General features: G+C 43.7%; 2 protein-coding genes across 6 annotated transcripts in view; both read right to left on the reverse strand.

The window, feature by feature from the left end:
- The window catches only part of IRAK2 (interleukin 1 receptor associated kinase 2), a 54,740-nt gene extending 53,802 nt beyond the window's left edge, over window positions 1–938 (reverse strand). For 3 of the 4 annotated variants that reach the window (XM_079122566.1, XM_079122564.1, XM_079122565.1), the window contains exon 1: window positions 759–938. In XM_079122566.1, coding sequence (XP_078978692.1) covers window positions 759–852 — 94 coding nt within the window. In that variant the 5' untranslated portion in view covers window positions 853–938. The remainder of the gene's footprint in view (window positions 1–758) is intronic. The other variant, XM_079122563.1, reaches the window with a different exon arrangement.
- Window positions 939–6,535: 5,597 nt separating this feature from the next.
- Window positions 6,536–13,307, reverse strand: VHL (von Hippel-Lindau tumor suppressor). Of its 2 annotated transcripts, XM_079122607.1 has the most exons (3): window positions 11,944–13,302; window positions 9,793–9,915; window positions 6,537–8,053 (listed from the first exon to the last, which is right to left on the reverse strand). In XM_079122607.1, the coding sequence occupies exons 1-3, from the start codon at window positions 12,281–12,283 to the stop codon at window positions 7,878–7,880; spliced, it is 639 nt and encodes a 212-aa protein (XP_078978733.1). In that variant the 5' UTR covers window positions 12,284–13,302; the 3' UTR covers window positions 6,537–7,877. The 2 variants fall into 2 exon arrangements, with proteins under 2 accessions (XP_078978734.1, XP_078978733.1); XM_079122608.1 differs by lacking the exon at window positions 9,793–9,915 and having other exon boundaries at window positions 6,536–8,053; window positions 11,944–13,307.
- Window positions 13,308–17,001: the final 3,694 nt, after the last annotated feature.

Consider the following 17,001-nt stretch of genomic DNA (forward strand, 5'->3'; position numbering starts at 1 on the left):
TTAGGTGCCACTGTACACTGGTTTAAATCATACAGCCAAGAATAACAACTGCTCTTTTCACTTCCTTATAAGAATACCACTAAGGTGCTGGGTGCTTTCTACACAGTATTTCAGTATTTTCTTCCCTTATAACAACTTTACAAAGAAGCCGTAATTATCATCTCCGTTTACAGATTAAGAAGCCGAGACTCTGAGAGGTTCAACAACTAGCTCGAGGTCACCCAGCTGACAAGTGATGGAGCCTGGAAGCTGAGATGACCACACAGGTATCCTCTTCCTAGCTGCCAGGACCCTCTCAGCCAATCAAAAGCCGCAAACAACAAGCAAAACACAACAAGGATTTACAAGGTAGTGAGCCCTGGCTCCCAATCCCACGCACTCTGCCACTCAGCCACGGCACCCCTAGGCAAGTTGCTCCACCTCATCTGTAACTCCGGGTAAGAAGGACGCACTTCATCGGCGGTGTGGGGATTAAATGAGATAATAGCGCCTGTCCCAAAGTAAGCACTCGGGAACTGTTTTACTGTAAACTGTAGGCGATGACTACCTAACGACAAGTCTTCAAAGGCCACACCACCTTCCAGAAGCCTAAAAGGAGGTCCGGGGCGGGGGCGGGGGACCTGCCTGGGGCCACCCGGCGAGGCCCGGGTGCAGGAATCTCAGCCCTCGGGCCGGAGCCCGGGAGTGCGCTAGGCGGAGGCTCACAGCGGGCAGGCTAGAGGGGCCGGTGGCCGCGGCCCTCCTGGAGCCTCACTCACCGAACTGCATCCAGTCCCAGTCGCTGAGCGTGTCCATGTTGCGGCACAGGTCGTCCAGCACCCAGGCGGGCAGCTGGTAGATGTAGCAGGCCATGTCCGGCCGGCGGGCGGGCACGGGACGGACTGTGCCCGGAGCAGCGGACGCCGCGTCTCTAGAGCTGCGCGGGCAGGCGGCGCGGGAAGTGGGCGGGGCGCGCCGGCCGCCAGCACCCCCCAGCGGCCGCCAGCGGCACAGCGCGTCCTTGCTCAGGCCGACGCAGGTGCTGACACCGGGGAAACTGAGGCCAGCCGCGAGAAGGAACACGTTTAAGGCCACGTGGGCATTCCGTGCCAGTCGCGGGAAGCCTTGTGACTCCACTTCCAGGGCTTTGGGCACTACACCACCTCATGCATTCATCCAGTACTCATATGGCACACACCTGTCACTCCAGATGCTCAGGAGGCTGAGATAGGAGAATCGCAAGTCGGAGGCCAGTGTCAGCAATTTAGCAAGACCCTGTCTCAAAGTGAAAATTTAAAAAAAAGATGTAGCTCAGTGTAGAGTGTCCCCAGTTCAATCCCCATACTAAAAATTTATTAAAATGAACAGAGTAGGAGGAATGGAATTTATACTAATAATTGTTAGTACTCATTGAGCACTTACTAATACAGACTGCACCCAGATTATTTTACTTACTCCTTACAATGCCTCTATGCAGGTATGATGATTAACCCCCATCCTACAAATAAGGGAACTGAGACACAGTTTAAATAAGGTGCCTAAAATCACACATACACAAGTGACCAAGCTGGGATTTAATAATATGCCTAAAATCATGTAAGTACAAAGTGACTGAAATGGGATGTGAATTCAAGCAGTCTAGTCCCAGAATCTTCATCCCCACTAGCTACAAACTGCCTGTTACCATAACTTCTGTTTCTTTATTTCTACAATGAGATTTCCCTGAATGATCTTAGGTAATTCTCACAAGCCTACATTATATTCTTTCTGATTGCTGAGCTAGGGACTCACTCTATTGCCCAGGCTGGTCTTGTACTCCTGGACTTAAGTAATCCTCCTGCTTCAGCCTCCCTAGTAGCTGGAACTACAGGTATGCACCACCACACCCAACTTATTATTCCCATTTTATACCAAGTAAAATAGGTTCCAAGAGGTTAGGCAACTGCAGAGGATAACCTGTAGCTGTAAACACCAGCTTGGGAGAATGGCTGCCATCAATGGAAACTAAAGTCAAAGTGAGAAGACCTGGGACCAAATCCCAGTTCTATCACCAACAGGCTTTGTGACCTTGAACAGCTTACTTTGACATGGTCAGGGATTCCTTAGAATGAATACCTTTCAGGGGAAATAGAGCCAAACTAGCAGTCTTATGGGATTGACGCTCATTCCAGAAAATGAGTAGTTAAAAGGTGGACAAGTCTTTAAGGTTATGGAAATGAGGTGACAGCCCAGAAGATGGGAGGCTGAGAAAGTGGGCTCAGGCTTCTGAGACCACGTGGTCAGCAGTTATGCCACTCCAAGACAGGCAAAGCAGGGTCTACACTAGGCTGAAAATAAGAGAATTCCTCAGAGGATGAGAGACAAATGCACCGGTAGAATAGTTATCATCAAAGTAAACCGTTACCTTTATCTTATTAGCATAATAAACCACCCCCACCCCCATGGAGACTGAAGAGGGGAATGAAACGTGCAAAGATATAACTGCAGTGCCACCTATATGCACAATGACATCAAGTGGCCCAGCTCTGCGTGCCCCACAGATGCCGGAAAAGCTCTTTTCTCCAGGGATCTCTGTCCCCCAAAAGCTATCTCCCTTCTGGCGAGAAGTCCTTAAACCCCTGCCTGTTTAAATTCTTTCAGGGTCCTTTGTTTATTTCTACAACTCTGGGTCCAAGAGGACTAGGTCAGTAACAGTTTCATTGATCAAGCCTTGTTTTTCAAAGTGGATTAATCCTTCCCCTACTGCTTTGAGTTGTGAGTGAAAGAAGCCCATGAGTTGTGAGTGAAAGAAGCCCTACAGAGACCAACTAAAATAAGCTGGGCACAATGATGCATGTGCATAACTCCAGTGATTCAGGAGGCTGAGGAAGGAGGTTTGAAAGTTCAAGACCAGTCTGGACAACTTAGCAAGACCTTGTCTTGAAAATAAATTAAAAAACAGGCATAGTGGCAAACACCTGTAATCCTGGCCTCTCAGGAGGCTGAGGCAGGAGGATGGCAAATTCAAGGCCAGCCTCAGCAATTTAGCAAGGCCTTAAGCAACTTACCAAGAACCTATCTCAAAATTTAAAAAAAAATTTTTAAATGGCTGGGGATGTGACTCAGAGGTTGAGCATCTGTGGGTTCAATCCCCAATAACATCAAAAAGCAAACAAAAAAACAAATGGGGGACTGGGGAGATAGTTCAGTTGGCAGAGTGCTCACCTCGCAAGGACAAGGCCCTGGGTTCGATCCCCAGCACCGCAAAAAAAATAAATAAATAGGAAAACCTAAGACTTTCTTGTATAGTGAATGTGCTAAATAAATGGTAATTGCCATTGATGTTCTTCTTGTTTGTCTCATTTATCTTTTTTTTTTTAATGCTGTGCATTGTTTTCTTATTTGTTTGTTTTGTGGTACTGGGGACCCAAGCGCTCTACCAGCTGAGCTATCTCCCCAGCCCTTCTTGTTTGTTTTTGTACTGAGGATTGAACCAGGAACAATTAACCCTGAGCTGAAACTGAGCATGTCGTTGATATTCTTGAAGAGGGAGCCCACTGGCCTTGGACTCCTACTAAGATTTCAGTGATAGTGCACACCTGTAATCCTAGACACTCTGGGAGGTTGAGGCAGGAGAATCTCAAATTCAAAGACAATCTGGGCAACTTAGTGAGACTCTGTCTCAAAATAAAAAAATTAAAAAGGGGAAAAGAAAACAAAGGGAGATCCATAGAGGAATGGAACAGGGGAGGGAAGAAGGGAGGGGGGAAATGCTAGGGAGTGATACTGGGCAAATTGTATTGTTATATTGTGTGCACAGATGAATATGTAACAACAAATCCCACCATTATGTACCGATTAAAAATGTGGAAAGAGCCAGGTGCAGCGACACATCTGAAATCCCAGCAGCAGGAGGATCAGGAGTTCAAAGTCAGCCTCTGCAACTTAGCGAGACACGTTTCTAATAAAATATAAAAAAGGGCTGGGGATGTATCTCAGTGGTTAAGCACCCTTGGGTTCAATCCCCTGTAGCAAAAGAAAAAAAAAATTGTGGAAATACATAAATTAAAAAGGGCCAGGGGTATAGAGACATGTTTCTAATAAAATATAAAAAAGGGCTGGGGATGTATCTCAGTGGTTAAGCACCCTTGGGTTCAATCCCCTGTAGCAAAAGAAAAAAAAAATTGTGGAGATACATAAATTAAAAAGGGCCAGGGGTATAGCTTAGTGGTAGCACCCCTGGTTTCAATCCCTAAAACCAGGACATTTCAATCCTAGCTGTCCCTCGTGGGCTCTAGTCCTTGAGCAAACTCTTGGCTTTTTTTTCTTTTATAAATCTGGTATCCTACCCCACCACTCGGAAGGATTGGTGTGAGGCTTCAGTGGACCCCAAAATGGTGGAGATGACTGGAAGGTCCCAGACCAGGAAAGGATCACTCAGGAGTTCATTCCTTGAGGCAAAAAGTGGGGTATGTCTCAGTGTGCTGAGATGCCCTTCTAGGGTGTTCAGCAGGGTGAACTCCAAGGGGGCAGATGAGGATGTTCTGACAGGATGAACGGGAAAGCACCTACAACCCAGCACAAGGGGACAAAGGAGAACCAAGGCCCTCATCTTTCTCCTTTTCTCTATGTGCAGCGTCTCCCTGTTTATCCCTCTTTTTCCTACTTATTTACTTATTTATTCAGTGATACTAGGCATTCAACCAGGGGCTCTACCACTGAGCTATACTCCCAGTCCTTTATTTTTTTAATTTTGAAACAGGGTTCCACTAAGTTGCCAAGGCTGGCTTCAAACTTGCAAACCTCTTGCCTCCGCCACCTGAGCCGCTGGGATTACAGGTGTGCCACCTCACCTTGCTTATCCCAGCCTTTTATTATTTCTTTGGTGGTACCGGGAATTGAATCTGGGGCACCTCTGGCCCTCTTAATTTATTTTTTTATTTTGAGACAGCATCCAAGTTGCCCAGGCTGGCCTCGAACTTGGAATACGCCTGCCTCAGCCTCCCAAGTATCTGGAATTACAAGCATGAGCTACCATATCCAACTATTTTATTTATTTATTTATTTGTTTGTTTGTTTATTTATGCTTGGGATGGAAGCCAGAGTCTCCTGCACATTAAGAAAGCACTCTTACCACTGAGCTACACCTCCAGCCCAAGATTTAGAAATATAATGTCAAAAAATCTAAAAGGTGCAGATTGGTGTTCATGAATGAAGACCGCAAGGCATTGATTTCTATTTTCTATCTTTTGTGTATTGCTGGGCATGGATTCCAGGGCCCCTCCTGTGCTAGGCAAGTGCTTCCCCACTCAGCTATTTGTACAGCCCCGGTCCTACTTCCTTTCTTATCAGTGCACTAATTTCTAGCCCAGCTCCCTCTCCTTTGATTCTCAATGTAGCTGCTGGTGAAAATATTAACTACTTAGCTTTCTGGGTCCTGTTTTCATGGGGGGAAAGAACAACTGTTTCCAGTGTCCCTTTTAAAAATTTTCTGCAATGCTTAATTTTGTTTTTTACAGTGGTATCTCATTCTAATAAGAAAAATAAGGCTAGAAGAAGCAATGTTAAATAAATACATATGTAATCTAGGGTAGGAATAGGAGACTTGAATGAGGTTAGTTGCTTGTTTGCTTCCCCCTCCACCCTAAGCCATTAAGCAAACAGCTTTCAAAACTCACAGAGAAGAATCAGGTTAAAATAATACGCCCTACCTGTTTCCTCCATTTAAAAAAAAAAAAAAAAAAAGTCAAAATAGAAAACATCACAGTCTCTTAAGAACAATACGTTTAATACATTCACAGGATTCCAAGTGAAAAACATACATGACTCATGCTACACATTTTCAATCTTGGACAACACAAAAACACAGTACTCAATCTGTGTGTTCTCATGAGAGGAATGTGAAAGCCATTTTGACCAAAGTCAGGTTTAAAAAAATAAAACCAACGTTGAACTACTGTGGCACTGGCCAACTTCCTTCAATCTCCACTCAGTCCAACTCCACACCACCCACAGCTGCACAGGGAACTCTCCCCCTCCACATGTGTTTCCTTACCCCCACATTTCAACAAAAAATTAAATATTTAGAGGTGTGCCACTGAATGAAAACAACATGCTAAAAAGTCAATTTATTTGTTGAAAGTTGAAAGAGGGGACTAAGATTAGGTGACACTTAAAGGACACAGGGAAACTATTCCCATTTGTTTCACTCTGGTTTTAGAACATAGGATTGTGCCCAAAGGGACTAATGATGCTAAGAAATACCCCTAACATTAATTATAAAGAAAGACTATACTAATGTGTATGAAAAGCTTATAATGTGGAAAAATATTTATTATGAAGTTAAATGAAAAAGTAGGATAAAAAACTGTATATACCATACGATCTCAACTATGTCAAAAGCAACCAACCCAAATACGCCCTGTAAGAGGCTGAAGAAAAATAGGTGAAAAGGTCAATGGTGGTTGTATTTAAGTAGTGTTTCTACAGTGATCTTTCTTTTTCTTTTTGTTTTGTTTGTTTGTTTCACTTTTCTGTCTTTTCTAAATTTTCTCTCCTGGGAGGATTTTTTTTAAAAAACTATTACAAAGACATAAGTCTGAATTAAGTTTTGAATTGGAGTTCTGAGTTGAAATCCAGTCTATAAAGTAGGATGTGAACATTCATAAAACTATAAAACATTCCAGGCTACTCCAATGATCCCACTGTCGGGAGTAACTGGCCTGAGAATGGAGGGCTTTGGCCTCTCCACAGTCCAGGGAAAAGTGTGACCAGGTCCTGCTGATGCGAATGCTGAACCAAACAGAAATGTCATGGATTTACAGAAAGGAACAGATGTCCATGCCTGGCAACAACTTATTTATAGTATAGGAGCTCTTCCATACTAGAATTAAACATGAGGAGGGCTCTTTTCTGCTATTTTCTAGATACATGACAAGTTACAAAAACACTATTATCAGCCAGACATAGTGGCATATGCCTGTAATCCCAGCAATTTGAGAGGCTGAGGCAGGATTCTAAGTTCGAGGGTAGCCTTGGCAATTTAGCAAAACCTTCAGCAACTTAAGAAGATCCTGTCTCAAAATAAAAAACAAAATGGGCTGGGGATGTGGCTCAGTGGTAGAGTGCCCCTGGGTTAAATTCCCAGTACCAAAAACAAAACAAACAAAACCAAAAAGCACAAACACTATTATCACAGTGGCTGTGGAAAGTCAATCCTGGTTTAGAAACATTAATAAAACAGTATTACAACAAGAGTGGACAAAGAAAAGTGCAACACTTAGAAAATTAGAAAAAGTGCTTTCTATAGAAATGATTCCCTTTAAGATGTTTGTTTACTGCACACACTTTAAGGCCTCTCTCCCTTCCCCCCAACAAGAGAAGAGGCCGACCGTCCAAAAGCTTTCTTCCAAAGCATCCACCAGTTTGTTCAAGCAACAAACACGGTCAGGCGCACAGTGTGCGAGGCACTGGGGTCTCAAAGAGAAGAAAACCTGTCCCTGTCTCAAGGACATCAGTCTTGCGAAGTGGGAGGTGGTCACATCCCCAATCACATGTCCCTTAAAAGCAGACACTGCCATTTTCTTACAATTAAAGGACATGCTGCAATTCCCACTGGATTACTTATACAAACATCCTTACACTGAAACTTTCCTGACTTACTAGGAGGCAAAAATGCAAGTATTTTCTCCTGGTAAGTATTTCTCAAAAGAGCAGGTATTAAGTGACACTTCCAACATTTGTACCCAAGCATCACAATGCCTAGTGAAGTCAGTTAACGTGCTTTTAGGCAATGGGAGCTTATTTTACTCCAAAAACTGAGGGTAATGACCAGTCCTATATCTAGATCAAGCCTCATCAGTATGATCAAAAGCTGAGATGCAGGAATGCTAACTTCAATTAAATTCTTCAGTCTCCTACTATTCCAATCGCTGATTTTCAATGTGCTCCTGTGTTAGCCGTTCCAGGTCTTTCTGCACATTTGGGTGGTCTTCCAGATCTTCATAGAGGGACCTGACGATGTCCAGTCTCCTGTAGTTCTCAGGCTTGACTAGGCTTCGGACAACCTGCAGGCATCGCTCTTTCAGGGTATACACTGTAAGGCAGGAAACCAAATCCTCAGTGGCAGGTTTAGGCCTCAGAAAAAGGGATGGGCAAGAAGCTCTGCCAACTCTAACAAGTACATTTACTAAAGGTGGACCTCACATTAGGTTATAAAAAAAAGAAGAGGGTGAACACATGTACTGTGGTAGTGTGACATTAATGGATGCTTCACAGGTTTCATACCCTCATATAGTAACTTCCCCTTGAAAGTGGGACTGTGATTTGCTTAAACAAAGGCAGATGAAGCAATGCTGGCATCTCTGAGCCTAAGCCTTAAGAAGGCCTAGTGACTTCTGCTTTTACACTCTTGGGAGCCCTGAGCTTTACTACTGAAGAGAGCACACCGGAGGGACAATCCCTGATACCACCCGGAAGAGAGGCCCAGCAGAAGACATGGATACTACCAGTCAGCAAAATAAACACCAAGCTGAACTCAGTATAGACTGCAGAACTGTACAAATGTTCTTTTTTTTTATAAAAGTTTTGGGGGTGGTTGCCACATGGCAATAGATATCAAAACCAGTGTGTAACAGATTTGGGGGTAAGTCAATTTCTATATTAATCTTACTGGAGAACTAACTCTTTAAAGGTATCATATGAGGTGAAGTTCAACTTAACTGCTCATTTTATACACCCCCCCCCCCCCCCATTTTTTTTAGCACCAGGGACACTTAACCACTCAGCTACATTCCCCAGTCTTTATTTTTTGAGGGGAAGGGTGTGAAGACCAGGGATTGAACTTGAGCACTCGACCACTGAGCCACATCCCCAGCCCTATTTTGTATTTTATTTAGAGACAGGGTCTCACTGAGTTGCTTAGGGCCTCGCTAAGTTGCCAAGGCTGATTGTGAACTTTCAATCTTCCTGCCTCAACCTCCTGAGCCGCTGGGATTATAGGCATGCACCACTGAGCCTGGCCCCACTTCTTTGAAACAGTATATATACATACATTTTAGTTTTAACCCAGTGAACCCATAGGTATTTGGGTTTTTTTTCCTGAAGAACTTGTTTCATAGGGTTCAACCTAATAAAATATTTTGAGCTTTAAACAAATAGTGAACTATGATGTTAATCTTCAATTCATTGATTTATCAATCCCTGGTTGATACTGTGAGTTTAACTGGATTAAATTAAAAATATAACACCAGAAGTCAACAAATAAGCCATGATATCTTATTCTTGTATTCTTCTGGGACTGTAGGGGACAAGCGTGCTCCAAAAGGCATCCATAATTCTACAATCAGATATTCAGTTTAGCCCATCTTTTAAGAGCCCAAAGTACTTTTAAGATACCACAGCATCTTTGTTCAATATAGATGCTATTGAACAGGCACAGTGGTGCATACCTGTAATCCTGGCAATTAAGGATGCTGAGGCAGAAGGATCACAAATTGGTGGCCAACCTCAGCAACTTTGTCAGATCCTGTCTCAAAATAAAAAATATAAAGGACTGGGGATGTGGCCCTGGATTTAATACCCGGTACCAACATATATATATATATATACACACACACACACACACACATATATATATGTATATAGATATATACACGCACATATATCATATGGAAAAAATTACATTTACGGTAGAGAACAAAGCATAAAAAGACTGAATGAAAAGGCTCGCCTACCTCTAGCAAAAAACAGAAAGAAATGGTACTTCAAGTAACCTATCCTCTACTTGTTCCAATGAACAAACGAATCTTTCTTTAAAGGATTGAGCATCAGTACCTGGCAGAGTGATGTTGGCAAAAATAGGCTGTCCATCAACATTGAGAGATGGCACAAATAGTTCAGTTTGGTTAACCAGAAGCCCATCGTATGTGCCTGCATCTCTGAAGAGCCAAAGGTGACCTGTTAACACAAGGAGAGGCTGTTAAGGAGCCACACTGGTCTGAGCTGACGTACCTGTTCTATCTCTCCCCTGATATACATGAAGTGCTTGCCTCTTGCTCTACCTACAAGTCACAAAATCTTTCCACCAGCATTACAACAGCAATCCTTACAAAGGATCTACTTACAGATAAGAAATCTGGTTAAAGAAGGCAATAACTTGCTCTAGGCAACAGAGACAGAAAGCAGAACATGTACCTGGAGCTCCAAGTCTACAATTTGGTCAGAAAAGCAAAACCAAGGAAGTAATAAACTGCAAGTCACACCAAACATTGGAAATAGTAAAATAATAGGCCACTGGCTCTTCACATTGTTTCTCAACAAGGAGGTACAAAAAGAGCATGTTGTGAGATATGAGACAGAAAAGGGTGCATTCTGTATGAACAGGCAAAATTAATGTATGGAATTAATGTATGGAAAATGGAAAAAAAAAGTTGGGGGGGGCACACAGGGAAGGAGGCAAACCTTGACAACTAAGATTCCGTTTAAGGAAGGAACCTCAGAATAAATATCACACTCCTTCCTTGGGCATAAGCCTACTTGATAATTTGGGTTGGAAATTTTAAGAACTCTAAACTGGTAATTTTTTTTTACTGCGGCAAAATATACACACCATAAAATTTAACACTATTTTAAGTGTACAATTCAGTGGCATTAAGTACATCCACGTTTTTTTAAAAAATTTTGTATTAAGTCCAGCAAATCTGGAAGAATACAAAATTCACACAATTTCTTATATAAAATAAGTTGTACAGAAATGTTGATCCCTGGAAGCACTGTGTTCTTCCTCTTCACACATTAGTTTGGTGTAAAACGCCAAGACACAACTAATAATGGTAATACAGCAAGAAGGCTGTCACCAGATACAAAGCAGATGTGGCCCCTTGACTGAGGATTTCTCAGCCTGTAACTATAAGAAATACGTTTCTTTTCTATATAAATTTAGAAAAGGAGAAAGATGGCTGGGAATGTAGCTCAGTGGTACAGTGCTTGCCTAGCATGCATGAGGCCCTGGATTCAAACCCAAGTACCACAAAAAATATAAAAATAAATGAGAAACATTATCTTATTAACTATGCCACCCTAAAAGAAGAAAAGATTCATCAGGATGAGCACAGGAAAGTTAGGAAAATTAATCCAGACAAGGACTACTCTCTGCCTGAGGCGAGGGGAAGATTATTGACTCCACCTTAGGTAAAGACTGGCTCACCAGAGTTTCTACAACAGCTTCCTAACTGGTACACCAGTAGTTTTCCCTCTCTAGCCCCTCTGCAACCTGAGTGAGCTTCTCAGTATGTGAATCTGACTATGTCAAATGGCCCTATTTCACCAGGGGTACTTCTGAGCTTCTTTTCCCACCATTCCATACCTGCCGTCCCTTCTGGCAAGGCCCCAGTCTTGGCACAAGTGGTTCCCTCTGTCTACAACTCATATATCTTGGGTTGGCTGACTTCTATTCACCCTGCTCTCTTAGGGATGTGCTTCTTAACTGAAACCGCAATCCCTTCCCACGCTCCCACAACTCCCTGAGCTCCGTTCCTATCACAGCAATTATGACACTGGCTTATTCTTGCCTATTCATGAATCTCTCCTTGACGGGACTATGGTCTCCACGATGGCTGGGACCCTATTCAAAACTGGACCACTGAAACTGAAGCACTGGGATATCAGGGCTGAACGGACAGGCCTTAGAGATCAAGTACATTTTTAGGAATAAATGCACTTGAAAGGGGGAAAAGCCACCTTCGAATGTAAATCATCCAGTGTAACAAAGAAGAAGGTTCTTCCACCTGCAGCATCAGCTTGGATCTGTCACTACCTCTCTGGGGCTTCTGCTCCTCAACCTTGGAATAGGAAAAACAGTAATTTCGCCTGTTTTCCAGGATGGGGGAGGGACTGAGTAGCACAGCGTTACCGCTCAGCATCAGCACCCGCGAGGGCTCGCCTCGCACCCCGGGACGGAGCGGGCGGCGCTGCCCGGCCAGGTACCTCGGTAGCTGTGGATGCGGCGGCCCGTGCCCGGCGGCAGCGTCGGATAGGGCTGCGGCTCGCCGTCGAAGTTGAGCCACACAGGCAGCACGACGCGCGGGCTGCGGTTGCAGAAGATGACCTGGGAGGGCTCGCGCGAGTTCACCGAGCGCAGCACCGGCCGCGGCCGCCCAGCCTCCATCTCCTCCTCAGCTCCCGACTCCTCCCGGTCCGACTCCTCCGGACCGGATTCCTCGGCGCCCGACTCCTCCCGGCCGTACTCCTCAGGGCCGTACTCTTCGGCGCCCGCCTCTTCGGCGGCCTCCTCGGCCTCTTCCCGGTTCCCCGCCTTCCGGGGCATTACCTCCGCCGCCTAGACAACCCGAGCCCAGTCGCCTCGGGATTCGCGGGCCGGACGCGGGGCGGGGCGTGCGTGCGCGCCCCCGGGCAGGCCTGCGCACTCTGAGCGCGCTCTGGGTCAGGGATAGAACACGCAGCCGCAGAAATGGCCCAGTTGAGACTATGCGCGTGCGCAGGTGGATCTTGGAGCCGGGGGCGGTGTTCCTTCATCGCGTTTCCACCGCGAATCCCTCTCTTAATCTTCTTTCGCTCTTAAAATTTTCGAGGTATTTGCCCTGTTTTCCTTACAATCTGCGATATAATTTAAAGTGTGTGTTTTTTTTTTTTTTTAAACTCATCGTTTGTTTGTTTTGTCTCTGCTTTGGGTTACAGAATTTAACATGTGCAACAGCGTACCAAAGGGAAAAAATTTCCCTCCCAGATTTGTACCCCCAGTCACCTGAAAGAGTTCCTGGAAACAAGAGGTATTACCGGTTTCTGTTGCTTTTGGCACCAAGGATTGAACCCAGGAGTGTTTAACCAACAAGCCACTCCCCAACCCATTTTTATGTTTTATTTTGAGATCACTAAATGGCTTAGGGCCTTGCTAAATTGCTAAAGCTGGCTTTGAACTTGTGATTCTCCTGCCTCAGCCTCCTGAGCCACTTGGGATTACAGGCATGCTTTCCTTTCAAAGATACTTAAGCATATGAAAGCAATTAAACTAAACAAGTTTAATAAGTTTTTTTTTTTTTTTTTTGCGCGTAAGTAAATAGGATCATAGGTGTGCACCAGCACACCCAGAGCATATCTTGGTTATTGTAATACTACTGCAAATGTATAACAGTGGTCCACTTCACCTTTTGAATATAACTGAGGCTTATTTTTAAAAGGGACGGTTTCTCTTTTCTTTTTTCCCTCTCCTCCTCCCTAATCTGGGGGTGGGAACAAGATTACCTTGAGTTGTCTGTGCTCCACAGGAAGGAGATACCTGCCAGAGAATCTAGGAAGTGAATATCTTCCTTATTAACAAGTGAATGTTTAACACACCATCAGGGCGCCCTAGTCAGGTTAAAAGTTCCCTGTTCCGGGTTGGGGTTGTGGCTCAGTGGTAGAGTACTTGCCTAGCATGTGTGAGGCACTCAGTAGGTCTGATTCTCAGCACCACATATAAATAAACGAATAAAATAAAGGTCTATCAATGTGAAAAAAAAAGAAGCCCCCTGTTCCTCCTGATGGGCAGAATCAGTCTCTAGGACAGAAGTCCCCCATAAAACTTCTTTATCCTGTTCTCAAAACCATGTCCTCGTTAATAATTGGCACTGACAAGGAGTACAGATATCTCTTCCACATACTGATTTCATTTCCTTTGTATATCAAATACTCCTTCACTTGTGCCCAGGATTATACCTTGATAAACTTTTCAAAGTTGAAAATATTTCAATTGAAATTTAATTATTTAATCATATTTATCCTATCAAATATCACAGCTGGCAGGCATGGTAGCACACCCCTGTAATCCCAGCAATTTGGGAGACTGAGGCAGGATGATTGCGGCCCACAATCTTCACTACAGCTAGTGAACTACTAGCAGCCTGCAAGTACATTAGTGAGATCCTGTCTCAAATAATAAAAAGGGCTAGGGATGTAGCTAAGTGGTAGAGTGTCCCTGGGTTCATTCCCCACTACAGGAAACACACACACAAAGTTTAGCAATACAGTGCACTGCAAAGGTTGTTTATCCTCCTGACTGCATGGTTGACTGGAAGCTGCAGCTCAGTGCTGCCACCCAGCACCATGAGAGCATATTACTGCATATAACTAGCCCAGAAATCATCAAAATTCAAACCTTGAAATGTAATTTCCACTGAAAAGTCTATTGTTCTTGCAACATTGTAAAGTTGAAAAATAGTACGTAAAACTGAAGCCAGAATTGGGGACAGGCAGTTAGTGTAGAAATAGGGGATCGGGTCAAGTGGAGGAAATGAAGGCCATGAAAGCCATCTGCCTCTGGAAGTTGGAGACTGCCCCTGGGAGAATGGAATGTCAAAGATCTCCGGTGCCAATTGATTTCCAAATTTATCTGCCTTTATCAAGGAGCTACTAATTAATGCTCCTTGGGCCCTTGCCTGTCTGAATGACTTTGGCCCTCCCCTGCCCCATCCACTTCTCCCTTTAACATCTCACTTCTCCCTTTATACATCTCACCTGCAAAACCAGGCCTAGTCACTAGATAGGAAGGAGAGATAATGGGGGAGACAACTGGAGAACAAAAGAGACCTTAAGGTATAAAAGATGTAGGGTGCCCTCACTTCTGAGGACTTTAGAACATCAGCCATGGCCCCCTTCTCCCTCCTGGGAGAAGTCTGTATTATTTACCCTTAAATAAAACCTGCTTAATATGCTTGCCTTGGTGTGCTTCTCTAGTGTTCAAACCTAAACATTAGAGGGAGCAGAATTCACCAGTAAACGTTGGTATCAAAACCATACTAAGTCATGGACCATCTACATAACAAGTGAGACTTCTGGATCGCATGGTAGTTCTATTTTTAAATTTTTGAGGAACCTCCATGCTATTTTACATATTGACCATACTAATTTACATTCCCAATAATGTACAAAATGTCCCTTTTCCTCACATCCTTGCCTACACTTATCTTTTGGTCTTGCCAAGTTGCGTAGGGCCTAGCTAAAAAACTGCTGAGGCTGGCTTCAAATTTGTGATTCTCCTGCCTCAACCTCCTGACTCGCTAGGATTACACATGTATACCACCATGCCTGGCCCATGTTCACTGTGAATAGAAACACATTGAATGAGTTCAGATTGAGGATAATCTCAATTCAAAACTGTTTTGTGATGAATACAGATATTCTTTGTGCTGTTCTTGCAACTTTTCTTTAAGTCTGAAAAATGTTTCACAATAAAATTACTTTTTAAAATAGATTATGGTTGGGAGATGCAGAGTGAGACACAATACCAACCTCCCCTTAATCTCTATAAGCCCAAAGGTGCCAAAGGTAAACTTGTTCTAGATACCTTCAAATGCAAATGCCTATGCCAATGGATACCACTTGGCTAAATGCCATGGATAACTGCCCTTTTTCTCTCAAGTGGTCAGTGAGATCCAGGGAGAGGCTCATAGATGACCAGCATGGTACAGAAAACTCACTTGTGACATGAGTGACTCAGCGCTGACCTTGGGAATAAGGACAGTGTTCTAGTTTTGGCTTTGCCATTGCAGTGGGTTTGTTACTTGGCCTATCTGGGTTTGCTTTTTTCATAGAAACAAAAATTATCTTGAAGTTACTCTTTCCTGCCATAATGTTCTAATTGTAGCTAACACTAAACTTTGACAACTTAGTCTGCAAGCAGCTGTTATGGTTTAGATATTAGGTGTCCCCCAAAAGCTCATATAATGGAAGAAAGTTCAAAGTGAAATGATTGTGTTCTGAAAGTATTGACCTAATCAGTGTTTAGTAACTGCGGGCAGATGGGGTGTTGCTGGAGGAGGTAAGTCACTGGGGGTCTCCTTTTGGGTTTTGTATTTTGTCCTTGATGAGAGGAGCTCTCCCTGTGTTGCTCTTTTTTTCTTTGTTTGTATTTAGTTGTAGATGGACACGATATGTTTATTCATTTATTTTCATGTGGTGCCTCACATGAAACGCTACAGCCCCAGTCCGTGTTGCTTTTGGTGACTGTCCTAAGCCACTTTCTTCTACCACAATGCTCCTGTGATGTCCTGCCTTATCTTGGGTGAAGAGCAATGGAGCCAGGCATCCCTGGACTGCTGAAACTGAGCACCAAATAAAACTTTTCCTGCTCTAAAATTGTTCGTCAGGTCTTTTGGTCACACTGATGGAAAGGCTGACTGTAACAGTAGCTCTTCTATTGTTTCTTACGTGGTGTTGGGGATGGAACCCAAAACCTTAAGCATTCTAGGCAAGTGCTCTACCATTGAACTACACCTTCAGACCAGCCATTTTTATAGTTACTAATGGCAGCAACCGTATACAAACTGCCAGAACAAGTTTCCTCTATCATTCTCCAGAGACAAGTGGGGGCAAACTTTTTTTTTTTGCAGGCAACTGCTTGAAATGGAATACAAATGTGTGGAAGGAGCTTAGAGATAAACAGACTTTCTACCCCATTTAGTATGACTTACAGTATACCATACATAGGATAAAAATTACATGTGTATGTATATATATATATTTTGGGTGGAGGGGCTTTACTAGGGATTGAACCCAGTAGCACTCTACCATTGCGCTACATCCCTAGTCCTTTTTCTTTTTTAAAACAGTCTCGCTAAGTTGCTGAGGCTGGCCTTGAACTTGTGATCCTCCTGGCCTGAACCTCCCAAGTCACTGGGATGACAGGTGTGTGCTATGGCAGCTGGCTCCTATATATACTTCTTTGATGCAAGGTATAAAGGCTTGAGTAACAAGAGAGAGCAGAGAAGTAGATACTTCCTCTAATGCCAAATGATCAGTTCCTCTTTTCCTGCTTTCTAAAATCTAGTTCAAACTTTTTTTTTTTTTTTTTTTGGTACTGGGGATTGATCCTAGAGGTGCTCCACTCCTGAGCTATATCCCATCTCCTGTTTTAAGACAGAGTTTTGCTAAGTTGCTGAAACTCTCACTAAATTGCTGAGATTGAACTCAGACTGGCAATCCTTTTGCCTCAGCCTTCTGAATTGCTAAGATTACAGGCATGGGCCGCCAAGTCCAGCTTTTCATCTG

Source organism: Sciurus vulgaris (genome assembly GCF_902686455.1).
Source record: "Sciurus vulgaris genome assembly, chromosome: 19".
Taxonomy (NCBI): Eukaryota; Metazoa; Chordata; class Mammalia; order Rodentia; family Sciuridae; genus Sciurus; species Sciurus vulgaris.

What these genes read in the sequence shown, in the direction of transcription:
- VHL (XM_079122607.1), bottom strand. Translation starts at nt 12,283, where the DNA reads ATGCCCCGGAAGGCGGGGAACCGGGAAGAGGCCGAGGAGGCCGCCGAA. An exon ending in CCGCATCCACAGCTACCGAG is followed by an intron (nt 9,916 to 11,943) that starts GTACCTGGCCGG and finishes TTGTGTTAACAG; the next exon opens with GTCACCTTTGGCTCTTCAGA. An exon ending in TGCCAACATCACTCTGCCAG is followed by an intron (nt 8,054 to 9,792) that starts GTACTGATGCTC and finishes CCTGCCTTACAG; the next exon opens with TGTATACCCTGAAAGAGCGA.